Source organism: Castanea sativa, chromosome 1, assembly GCF_040712315.1.
Source record: "Castanea sativa cultivar Marrone di Chiusa Pesio chromosome 1, ASM4071231v1".
In the NCBI taxonomy this organism is placed as follows: Eukaryota; Viridiplantae; Streptophyta; class Magnoliopsida; order Fagales; family Fagaceae; genus Castanea; species Castanea sativa.
Window position 1 is genome coordinate 80,950,247 of NC_134013.1, and position 12,374 is coordinate 80,962,620.

General features: G+C 43.4%; 1 protein-coding gene across 4 annotated transcripts; it reads left to right on the plus strand.

Moving 5' to 3' along the window:
• Positions 1-604: 604 nt before the first annotated feature.
• LOC142622517 (uncharacterized) lies at positions 605-4,757 on the plus strand. Of its 4 annotated transcripts, none has more exons than XM_075796001.1 (9): positions 605-757; positions 876-926; positions 1,794-1,819; positions 2,118-2,232; positions 2,562-2,594; positions 3,062-3,187; positions 3,603-3,709; positions 3,785-3,856; positions 3,976-4,757. In XM_075796001.1, the coding sequence occupies exons 2-9, from the start codon at positions 880-882 to the stop codon at positions 4,359-4,361; spliced, it is 912 nt and encodes a 303-aa protein (XP_075652116.1). In that variant the 5' UTR covers positions 605-757; positions 876-879; the 3' UTR covers positions 4,362-4,757. The 4 variants fall into 4 exon arrangements, with proteins under 4 accessions (XP_075652116.1, XP_075652115.1, XP_075652114.1 ...); XM_075795999.1 differs by having other exon boundaries at positions 614-757; positions 1,794-1,815; XM_075796000.1 differs by lacking the exon at positions 2,562-2,594 and having other exon boundaries at positions 613-757; positions 1,794-1,815.
• Positions 4,758-12,374: the final 7,617 nt, after the last annotated feature.

Genomic DNA, 12,374 nt, shown 5'->3' on the forward strand with positions numbered 1-12,374 from the left:
TGGCTTTTATATTTTAGTACCAATCAATTTCATTCATATTATTTTCACTTGCAATTAATTTAGTCTTTATATTTTGATAGTAGTCAAATTGGTTCATATTATTTTCAATTTACAATCAATTTTGTTACTATTATTTTCAAAATTACAATTAATCTAAGTACAATTATAGGTTTGTTTTTATCGCTGAGTTAATATATATGTCTAATAGAGTTAGAGATTGGTAAATTGATTAATGTTGTGTTTGGTTGCTAATAAAGTGCAAGAAAATGCAAGGAAAGCTATGATTTGATGGTAAGATCCAAATTGATTACAAATTGAAAATAACATATGCTAAATTGGGGTAAGGCTTCTGTCCAGTGGAAATTTTCACTGGACACGTCCGGATTCGGACACATGTCCACTCTTGGACACGTGTCCACCATCCAACGTGTCCAGTGGAAACTTCTACTGGATACAAATCACACCAGCTAAATTGACTGCTACGAAAATGTAGGAACTAAATTGATCACAATTTAAAATTTTTGCGGGTAAAAAAAAAAACGTAAAAATGAGGTAATCACAAATAGTACTGACACTATTATTAGCGCGTGTGCGAGCGAGTAAGAGAAAGCCAAAGAAGGTACCTATGTTAAGGACGTTGCTACACGCGCCCACTCTGTGCTGTCTCTCCGGTTCTTCTCCCTCCAATTCCACTTCCTCCAACCTTTCACGCCCTTCCATGGCCACTTCTGCTCGAATCGCAGTCATCGGAGACATTGTGAGCTTTCTCTCTCTCTCTCTCATTTCTTTTTATGTAAATTCCGAAACCCTAGCTCCGTGCAAAATAACAGTTTTTTTTTTTTTTTGGGGGGAATGAAAATTTGGGGTTTTTGAAGCATAATGATTGGAATCTACAAGAAGATACCAAAGCACTTCAATTTCTTCGGGTATTTCTCTCCCACTCTCTTTTTACTTTGAAAAATGTATTTACTTCTTTCTGCTTCTTTTTTATATTGTTGAAATTAAACCGACCTAAAAACAGTATTAGTTAAATTGTTGGGTTTCTAATGTTTAGTAATGGATTAAAGATCCTAGCTTTGAACAATTTCAATAAACATGAACTATGATTTATGCTGTGAAAACCTAAATTGGAAGCTTTGAGAAACATTGGGTTAACGTTGAAACCTTGGTTAGAGTTTTATATAAAGGAGAAAAAATTGAATGGTAATTTAGTAAGGATTTGTGGTATTTAACATTTTTTTTTTTTGTTAATATATAATCTCAGTACTGAAAATTGCATGAACAACTTGCTGAGCAACTATGTAGATGGAACTTAAGTAACTACTAGTTGTTTACAATTACATGGCGAAGAAGTGATTTGTGTTAACTTATAAATGCACCCAAAAAGAAAGTTAAAGAGAGAGAGAGAGAAATCTTAGTTAACCCAATTCTTTTGTGCTCTTGGATTAATGGTAAAAAAAGTACATTTCAATTAAGAAAGTAAGTATGACTTCGAGTAGAATAGAATGGTAGGCAAGAATACATATGGCCGACCCTTACTAATTTGTTGAGGATCAATAAGCGACCCCATAAAACTTGGGGCTAAGGCTTGATTGTTGTTGTTGTTGTTGTTGTATTAATGGTTATCTCAGGTTTCCCATATAACCTCTTTGTTTCTGATACATCCAATTGTTTTGTGCTCTCTTCCCCCCCCTCCCCCCCCTTTATTTATGGTAGTCGTTTTGCTTTACATGGTAAAAATTTGTATGGATATTTACTCTAACAGTCTAATGTGGGTTTCTGGTGAACTGCAGCCAGATCTGGTGCTGTTTACAGGCAGGTTCTATTCTTCCTCGCTGTTCATCTACCTAGTTTATGTGCATTTAGTCTCTTTTGGCCTAGTATATATGGTGGTCTAAGTGGCTTGGAATAAAGAGTTTTGTCAATGACACTTCTATGTGCCTGACATGCTCTGGATTGACTTGTATGTCATGCTGAGTCTGTATTTTGTATCTGTATCTGCTCAAGAGAGCCAGTAAGATCTATTTTTATTTATTGATTTAAATATGAAACTTTCTTTCCCTTCTTTTGCTTATTTATTTATTTTTGGCTTCTTCCTTTCAATTGATTTTGCTCAGGTGATTTTGGTGAGGAGAATGTTGAACTTGTCCAAAGTGTTGCCAGTCTTGAATTTGCTAAAGCAGCTATTTTGGGAAACCATGATGCCTGGTATACTCAACAGTTTTCTGGAAAGTAAGTTTACACCATACCAGTATACAATCATCATTTATATTTGCTTGCTAGAGGGTTCTTTTTCTTCTTAATTTTTATTTATTTTTTATAAGTACTTCTTAATTTTTATTAGACTTTATTAGTGTTCTTGTGCCATTGCTGCAACTTTTAAAGGAACATAATGAGTCTGGGAACTTGATCCATTTATAAGCTATGTGAACTCTATGTGCGTGTGTGCGCGCGCATGTGCCACATGTTTAGAAAACTATATGTTTGACCAGTTAAACATGTAAGCTCTATTATGTAGACTCTGATAATTAGTTTAATTAATTCCTTGATTTGATTATCAGGAGGAAGGATGGAGTTCAACTTCAGCTTGAGTGGTGAGATTGTCATATATTCTGGAAATCCCTTTGATTATATATTTGACCTGAAACTGATGAATCTAGCCATGAGAATATTTTGACATTCCCTATATTAATATATGTTTTCATACCTTTGAAAGTATTTGCTAGTGCTCATTTCATGTCATGGTTGACAATGCCAGGTTTTTTTTCTCTGTATTTTATTTGTGTTTTTCATTTTCTTGAAATGCCTGAAAGTATTTGTTAGTGCTTATTACCATGTCATGGTCGGCAATGTCATTTTCCCCCCCTTTTTGTTTTTGTGTTTTCCATTTTCTCCAACTGTGTGAAAGTATTTACTAGCATTTATTAAAATACATGGTGGAATAGCTACAAAGTTCTGATGACTACTTTAAACCAACTTGCAAAAATCTTTCAATAAATCGATTAAGTTTTCTCTTAAAAGGTAATATGTCATGCTTGAATTGTTACTTTGTAATAATCAGTCTTGGTGAGGAGCATGTAGCTTATCAACATTTAGACTTTCCCTTGATAAAAGTAAGCATTGTTGGTGGACGGCCATTTTCCTGTGGAGGGGAGCAGTTGTTTCGAAAAAAGCTTCTATCTGCAAGGTATGTTGTACAACTTCAACAGAATTAGGTAGTATGTAATTTGATCACATTTGTTTTCTTCATAATAGTTCTTTCAAGTGTGGAGTTTATAGAATTTCTGACTGCAACTTAGAAGGTCTGTGTTGGTTTGCTTTATCTACACCACTACCATCTTTCTAGTTTCCCTTGGTTTTCATGCAAAAATGAAATTCCTCCTCTATGCAAATAGTGATGTGATCATATCAATAGATTGTATTTGAATGATTGGTATCTGAATCTACCAATCTTTTCATAGGGTATCAGATTCAGCTACTATAAAATAAGAACTGAACAGCTTCGTGTAACATGTAGATGAGATTCTCCATTATGGAATCTCACTTGTCTTATTGTCATTGTGACTTACATCACAACTCATCAATTTGGAAATTCCTCTTAGATATGGTGTCCAAGACATGGATGGAAGTGCTAGGAGGATCTGTAATGCTGCTTTGGGCGCACCAGAGGATCATTTTGTCATATTGCTTGCACATAATGGACCCACAGGTGTATCAGTCTGCCAAAATCAATTTTAGTTAAGCTTTTCCTGACAATAATTTTTAAGGGAGAATTTATGGGCAGGGCTTGGTTCTAATTTGAATGATATTTGTGGAAAGGACTGGGTTTTTGGGGGTGGTGACCATGGTGATCCAGGTAATTACTTAGAATTCAGCCTGTATCTGGTATTCATTTTCTGTTTCCATCTTGCAAGGTATTGATCTATTTTAAGATGGAATAATATTGTTACCTTACAATATTCTCTTGTGGTCCAGATCTAGAACAGGCAATATCCCTCCTAAAAGAGACTGGCAAATCATGCGTCCCACTGGTCGTGTTTGGTCACATGCATAAGGAGCTGGCATATAGAAAGGGTCTCCGGAAAATGATTGTGGTTGGGGATGACAACACTATATACCTGAATGGGGCTATTGTTCCTAGGGTTAAAAGACTGAATAATGAACAAGGAACTGGAAACAGAAGCTTCATGAATGATAAAACTCCTGTATTGACACCAGAGTCTGAAGGTACAATGCGAGCCTTCACATTAGTGGAGATCTTAGATGGAAGAGTGGAAAAGATTACAGAGAGTTGGGTTTCAGTTGTTGGAGATAACACCACATTAGCAGAAGAGCAACTGTTATTTAAAAGGGTCAGTTAGCTTTCTTCATGATCGGGATATTCGGATTCCAGTTTCAATCACTTATATATTAAAGTACTAAGAAAAATATACATTGTCCAATGTAGCCTTTAGGAAAGGCCAAAACTATACCATCCTTGTGATGTCTTGTACTTATTGTATCTCTCTTTGGTCGTTGAATAAATTACTTGCCAAGAGAAGAAAATATGCCCCAGAGATACAAGTTGAACGGATTTCAGGAGATGAATATACACAATGAGATCTTGGAGAATATTTGTGGCTGTATGATAATTGGGCGGCTTTTGTAGTGGTTTGCCACACATTCACAAATGTATTTTTATATAATGAGGATTGAAAAGCTTGGAGATTGTATGGTGATGATGGTCCTTGGAATAAATAAGATACTTGATTTAAATATTCTGGGTTGCAACAGGGTGTTATATATTCAAGGCCCCATTCAAGCCTTGACATTCTTTTACTAATGACTTGATTAGTATACCATATTTAATCAAGTTTCATATTTCGTACATTGCTTTTGTGGAACCCGATAGGTGCTGTAATTTAATTAAAAAATGGATTATCACCCTTCCTGATATTTATCTATCACAATAGCACTCTCCAAAAGATTTGTACAAATGACGCTACCCGTTAAAGATTCTATAAATGTGACAAAATCCATGCTTGATTTCTTATTTGATTATTGATATGGGATGAAAACATTCAAACCACCCAAACCGTCCATGGACGGTCATCACCTCGGTAGCCGTCCAGAAGTTATCCTCAGGACGAGGGTAACGAACAAGGGCGTCCAGAGGGTGATAGCGAAGCTACGTCCCTCGTCCGTGGGATGCGCATAGCCTACCCTAAGAGGACTCGTCCACGTAATGATCCATGGACTAGGATTTTACACTTGGAATCAGCAGGTGTACTCGACGAAGGAAATTCAGGACGAGGGCACCATACTTGGGAGAATCTCCGAATATAATGTGACAATCCCTTATCCCACGCATAACGGTCATGTATCCGTTGTGAAATAGAAGTGTAACTCCTGGACGGTTATGGCGGTTATGTTTAAGCCTCGAATTCAGGAGAGGTTCCCATTTCGATAACCGTCTATGAAGGCACTATATAAAGATTGACTCAGACAAGGAAAAGGTATGTACAGTTTTTACTCAAAAAGTTGGAACTCAGATTACTTAGAGGGAAAACTAACTTTACCATCAGAGGATTTTTGGCCGGCAGCCCCGGTCGCCTTTGATACATTTTTCTTTCTTTTTCAGGCCGTAGAAAGAACCAGTAGTCCTTTCAAGTCCGAAGCATCCAGCCTACTGATTTTCTTGGCATCATAAGTTGGCGCCGTCTGTGGGAACAAACGGTAAACTTGTTATTCTATCCCAGACAAAAGGTTGAATGGTTTGAACAAGATCAAGGGCTACCAGCCCAGGCCACCAGGAGAGTAGGGATGCTTCCAGCAATCCCCTTCGTGATCGCAGATCAGCACCCGTAATGCAACCGCCTTCTATGCAGCACATACAATCCATGGCTGCCGCCATGGCAGAACTGACGCGTCAGAACCAGGAATTGAATAAGGAGATCAACTTCAGGAGGTAGCGTCAAGGACACATGGAGGGAAGGGCCCCAAGTCAGGAAGGAGGAGGGGAGAATGTAGAGTCCGAAGATCAAACAAGGGGTACCGCTTCAAGAAGGGTGCCGCACTTGGAAAAAGAAATGGACCAGATGAGAAAAGCCATGGATGAAATGAGGGAAAACATGAGGCGAGCAAACCCAGTGGATGATATGGTCCACCGAACGGACTCCCCTTTCACAGCCTCCATCAACAGTCACCCTCTACCCCCGAAGTTCAAAATGCCTTCTCTAGACTCGTACGATGGAAATCGCGACCCCTGCGATCACATTGCAACTTTCAAGACGACCATGCATTTGCAGGGGGTCCCAGACGAGATCATGTGCAGAGCTTTTCCCACCACACTCAAGGGACCAGCGCGAGTGTGGTTCAGCAAGATTCCCCCAAACTCAGTGGGATCATTTGAAGAACTGAGTAAGCTATTTGTCAACAACTTCATTGGAGGACAGCGTCACAAGCGTTCCTCCTCTAGCCTGCTGATCATAGAGCAAGGGGACAATGAGAGTTTGCGATCTTTTATCACCCGGTTTAACAGAGAAGCCTTAACGGTGGATGAGATGGATGACAAGCTATTGCTGGCTGCTTTCCACAATGGGGTCAATTCTGACTTGTTTATTCATAAGCTCTACGAGCAGGAACCACAGACTATGGCCGAGCTTGTCCATTCGGCCCAGAATTTTATGAATGCCGAAGACGCCATCATAGCCAAGAAAAGAAAAAGGGCAAAGCGCTCGGAGGTGGGCCACCATCGCTACCAGGACCAGGGACCTCGTCCGAAGAAAGTTCGGGTAGACGAGAGAAAAGATAAGGATGGTAAGAAGGCCAGTTCCTCTGCAAGGAATCAGCAATACACGCCCCTGACTATGCCGTTAGAGCAAGTTCTTATGCAGATCAAGGATGATCCGTCCTTGAAGTGGCCAGACAAAATGAAGGGAGACCCTAACAAGCGTAATAGGAGCAAGTACTGCCGTTTTCATAGGGACCACGGGCATGATACAGACGAGTGCTTTGACTTGAAGCAATAGATAGAAAATCTCATTAGACAGGGGAAATTGAGGAACTTCCTTGGACGAGACCAGAGAGACGAGAAGATGAAGGCCAAGGTGGAAGAATCATCACGCCCCCCACTAGGAGAAATAAGGGTAATTATAGGAGGAAGCTCGACGGTACAGTCGTCCAAGTCAAGGAAGACATACCTGAGGGTGGTGCAGAACATCCAACAGTCTGGACGACCTCCTAGGACGAGGGAGGTAGACCAACAGGCTGTTACTTTCACGGACGAGGAGGCAGGACGAATTCACCACCCACACGATGACGCGATAGTCATCACCCTACTCATCTCTGACTACATGACCAGGAGGGTATTGATAGACAATGGCAGCTCTGCAGACATTCTCTACTACCCCGCATTCCAACAAATGAAGCTAGGACGAGATCGGCTTCGACCAGTGAACTCGTCGTTGGTGGGATTCGGAGGAATGAAGGTGCAACTCCTGGGCACCATCATGTTGCCAGTAGTCGTCGGGACGTATCCGCAGCAGATAACCAAAGAAGTGAATTTCCTTGTTGTTGATTGTGCATCGCCATACAATGCAATAATTGGAAGGCCAACTTTGAACAGCTGGAAAGCGGTAACCTCTACCTACCACCTGTCCATTAAATTCCCGACCGAGCACGGAGTAGGCCAGGTACAAGGAGACCGGTGGCCCGAGAGAATGCTACCTAGCCATGCTGGCCATGGACGAGCATATGCAGACGATGAGTATAGACGGAAAAAGGGTTGTGGCTGAGCCCACTAAAGCATTAGAGGACATCCCTTTGGACGATGATCTGCCCAAGAAGTCTACCAGAGTTGGGGCGAGCATGGAAGAGGGGGCAAAGCACGCTTTGATCCGGTTTCTGAGGAAAAACCTCGATGTCTTCGCATGGAGTCATGAGGACATGCCTGGCATTGATCCAAACGTCATTACCCACAGCCTGAATGTGTGTCCCTATTCAAAACCAATGCGTCAGAAGAGAAGAGTTTTTGCTCCCGAGCGAGATAATGCCGTTAAGGAAGAGGTGCAGAAGTTGGTCGCCGCGAAGTTTATCCGAGAAGTTCATTACCCGGGCTTGGTTGGCGAACGTAGTCATGGTCGAAGAAAAGCCAATGGCAAGTGGCGGATGTGCGTGGACTTCAGCGGATCTCAACAAAGCTTGCCCCGAGGATAGCTACCCATTTTGCCACGCATTGACCGGTTAGTGGACTCGACGGCGAGTCACGGGATACTTAGCTTCATGGACGCTTTCTCGGGGTACAAGCCAGATTCGGATGAATGAAACGGATCGGGAGAAGACCTCGTTCGTCACAAGCCAAGGGTTGTATTGCTACAAGGTTATGCCCTTCGGTTTGAAGAACGCGGGGCGACCTACCAAAGGCTGGTTAACCATATGTTCCGTCCTCAAATCGGGCGAAATGTGCGGGTTTATGTGGACGACATGCGCGGTGAAGAGCAGGGACGAGGATAAACATCTTGAAGACCTTCAGAGACTTTTGACACATTGCGACGATACCACATGAAGTTAAATCCGAGCAAGTGTGCTTTCGGAGTTTCGTCGGGTAAGTTCTTGGGGTTTATGGTGTCGCGCGGGGGAATTGAGGCGAATCCGGATAAAATCCGAGGCGATGCGAACATGGAGCCACGAGAAATATCAAGGAAGTCCGTCTCTTGCGGGACGAGTCGCCGCCCTCAACGGGTTTGTATCGAAAGCTGCCGACAAATGTTTACCTTTCTTTAAGGTCCTTAGGAAGGCTTTTGAATGGACGGACGAGTGTCGAAAGGCCTTCCAAGACACGAAGGCGTATCTAATGGACGGCCCCGTTGTTGAGTCCGTCTATGCACGGGAAGAGTTGTACTTGTACTTGGCGGTGTCCCCGCGCGGTAAGCTCGGCGTTGATCGAGAAGAGGGAAGAGTCCGAGAGGCCGGTCTATTACACGAGCCACGCGATGAGGGGGTGAGAAGGACGATACCCGATGATGGAGAAACTAGCCTTCGCGTTAGTCACGGCTTCCGGGAAGGCGAGACATTATTTTCGAGCACACGTCATCAACGTCACGACGGACCATCCCATAAAAAGGCGATGAGCGAGGTTGGAAGGCTGGACGGCCTGGTACAGTGGGCCGTTGAGCTCGAGCGAGTTCGATGTCGGGTACCTCGAGGAGCACAATAAAAGCGCAAGCGTTGGTAGATTTCATTGCGAATTTACCCCCGGTCGGGACGACACGAACAAGGACGAAGGAAATGAAACGTGGGTGGTAAATGTAGACGGATCGTCCACAATGTATGCGGGAGGGATTGGAATTGTGCGAAGTCCCCGAGGTGACAAGGTTTGGAGTATGCGACCGTCTGCGGTATCCAACTACCAACAACGCAGTGAGTATAAGGCTCTACTCAAGGGGTTGGAGTTGGCCAAGTCCTTGAGGTGGAGTCGTTAACAATAAAAGGAGACTCTCGGTCATCAATCAAGTGAATGGGATGTGTGATGTCAAGGAGGATCGAATGAAGAAGTACCTTAACAAAGTGAAACGCCTTGCCGAAAATTTTCAGCCATAAGTTTTATTCAACTTCCCGGGGAGGAGAATGCGAAGCGAACGCCTTGGCAAAAGCCGCCTCGGCGGGGGTCATCGACGAGTTCGACGACATCCGGTACATGCCGAGTATAGACATCACGACATACAACGGATAGGAGGAGGAGAGAATTGGATGAGTCGGAGTAACAATTTACCTCGGGAATGGGAGGCTTCCGGAGGACAAGGATGAGGCGAGAAAGTTGAGGGTCGAATTCGGCCAAGTATGTCCTCATTAATGAAGTGTTGTACAAGCGAGGCTTTTCCCGACCCTACTTAAGATGCTTGGCTCCTGACGAGTCGAACTATGTTCTAAGGGAAGTTCATGAAGGATCGTGTGGAAACCATTCGAGGGCAAGGTCCTTGTCCATAAGGTCATCCGTGCCGGCTACTATTGGCCAACAATGCGGGCGGACGCTAAAGCCTATGTCAAGGTATGTGACCAATGCCGGCGTTATAGCAACGTGCCTAGACGGCCGTCGGAGTACCGGACCCCAATGACGGCCCATGGCCCTTTGCACGGTGGGGCACGGATATCTGGGTCCTTTCCCGTAGGAATCCGGCGGATGAAATTTACGGGTGGTTGGAATAGATTACTTTACCAAGTGGGTAGAAGCCGGGAGCCTCTTGCGGCAATCACTCGGCGAACGTGAAAAATTTCGTATGGAAGAACATCCTATGCGAGGTTCGGAGTACCCGGGGTATTGGTATACGACAACGGGCGTCAATTTGACAACGCACCCTTCGGGGACTTACGCAATCATTTTGGAATTAAGAATCACTACTCTTCACCCTCCCATCCACGAAGCAAATGGGCAAGCGAAGTAGCAAAACCGATCCTGCTGAAAATCATCAAGACTCGGCTTGAGGGGGCAAGGGATATGGCCGGACGAGCTCCTAGGGTGTTCTTTGGGCCTATAGGACGACGCACGAACTCCAACGGGAGAGACCCCGTTCAAACTAGCCTATGGGAGTGAAGGCTGTCATACCGGCGGAGGTCCACATGGCGAGTCACCGAAATGACGGAGTACCGGGGAGAAAGACAACGGGGAACAACTTCGCCTCGACCTCGATCTTATCGATGAGGTAAGAATGGATGCGGAACAACGGACGGCAAGGTACAAAAATCTCATGGCCGAGCGGCATGACGCCATGGTGAAACCCGAACGGTTCGGTGTGGGGGACCTTGTCCTTAAAAGGGTCTCCTTGGCGACCGGGAACCCGGCTTCATGGGAAAGCCCGGGACCCCGGTGGGAAGGACCTACGGGGGTGATCAACTGCAAAAGGCAAGGGTCCTACTACCTGGAAGCCCTAGACGGGCGGAAGTTAGGGCATCCTTGGAACGTGGAACATTTGCGAAGGTACTATCAGTGATGAGCGGGGACAAGGGAAGTCAGTGGCAAAATTACAGTTGTGATTTGCGTGTTTGCTTATGTTTACTTGTGCTTTTACTACTATTATGGTGTGTTATGAATAAAAGTGCACTAGTTCTTAAACTTTTGCACTACTTACAGACTAGCTTATGAAAGACGATGCTATGTACTTGATATCTTAATAAGGCACTAGCTTGTAAGTGTGTGCCAAGTTTGTGAACAATGTTCATGTAATAATATGGTTTGAATTTCTTATGTACTTGAATTCCAGTATCCTTGATAATATCCACGGACGAGGCAAAAGCCTTAGACAAATAAAATCTCGGGACGAAGGCAAACTCGTCTAAGATTTCCTTTAAATGAGGATAAAGCAAAGAAAAATGCGAAGGCATGCTCGTCCAAGATTCTGCTCGTCCAAAGCTTTCCTTAAAAAAAGGCAAGAGAAAGAAGCCAAGGACTGCTCGTCCAAAGCTTTCCTTCAAAAAAGGCAAGAGAAAGAAGCCAAGGACTGCTCGTCCAAAGCTTTCCTTTAAAAAAGGAAGGAGAAAGAAGCCAAGGACTGCTCGTCCAAAGCTTTCCTTCAAAAAAGAATAAAGCAAAAGGAAGGCCAAGGCCCACTCGTCAAGACAAGAAAGCATAAACATTATAAACTGCTTTCGAGAAGGCGAATAATAATTGCCTAAAGGGCAGGCTAAAGTAATGCAGCCATCATCAGTCCTAAGTGGGTCGTCCATAAAAAGATTATAGACGGTCATTCAACACTTAGAGCATAGTTTAAAGGACAATGACATAAATGATAAACAAACAAAGAAGATATTCTTTAACTTGAAAAGGGTAGACGGCCACGAGTCAAAAACCCTTATAATATAAACTATAAAAGACATTGTTCATAAGCTCGTCTAGAACACTCTAGACGAGGAAATTGTACTTAAATAACATTTCAAATTCTCAAATACATTTTAAATAAAAAAGAGAAAAGAAGAAAGCTAAACAATAACAACTTCTTCAAGAGGAAGGGGCATCAACGTTGGCGTCGTCTGGCTGGTTTGGTGGAAGCGTCGTCCTCGATGTTGACATCGTCTGAGCCTGTGTGGACGAGGGAACTTGTAGCAGCAACAAGGTTGAGTTTAATGGTGCTAAAGTCAACTTCAGGAAAGTTGTCCATAGCATCCATTCTAAAGTCCTCAAACCCTGCTTTGCGTAGTTTGTATCCATCGAATTCGAGTGAACTCTTTGGACGCTTTGAATTCTTCCCTTTGCCTCGTCTTTAGCCTTCTTCAAAAGTAGATTCAGCTCGTCGTTCTCCTTTTGAAGAAGTTCAAGACGCTCGTCTTTCTTGGCGGCGTCGGACTTCGGCTCCCCACCAAAGCCTTGAACTCCTCGGCCTCGTCCTTGGGCTTGTTCGCCA

What these genes read in the sequence shown, in the direction of transcription:
- LOC142622517 (XM_075795999.1), top strand. Translation starts at nt 626, where the DNA reads ATGTTAAGGACGTTGCTACACGCGCCCACTCTGTGCTGTCTCTCCGGT. An exon ending in AAAAAGCTTCTATCTGCAAG is followed by an intron (nt 3,188 to 3,602) that starts GTATGTTGTACA and finishes AATTCCTCTTAG; the next exon opens with ATATGGTGTCCAAGACATGG. An exon ending in TGGTGACCATGGTGATCCAG is followed by an intron (nt 3,857 to 3,975) that starts GTAATTACTTAG and finishes CTTGTGGTCCAG; the next exon opens with ATCTAGAACAGGCAATATCC.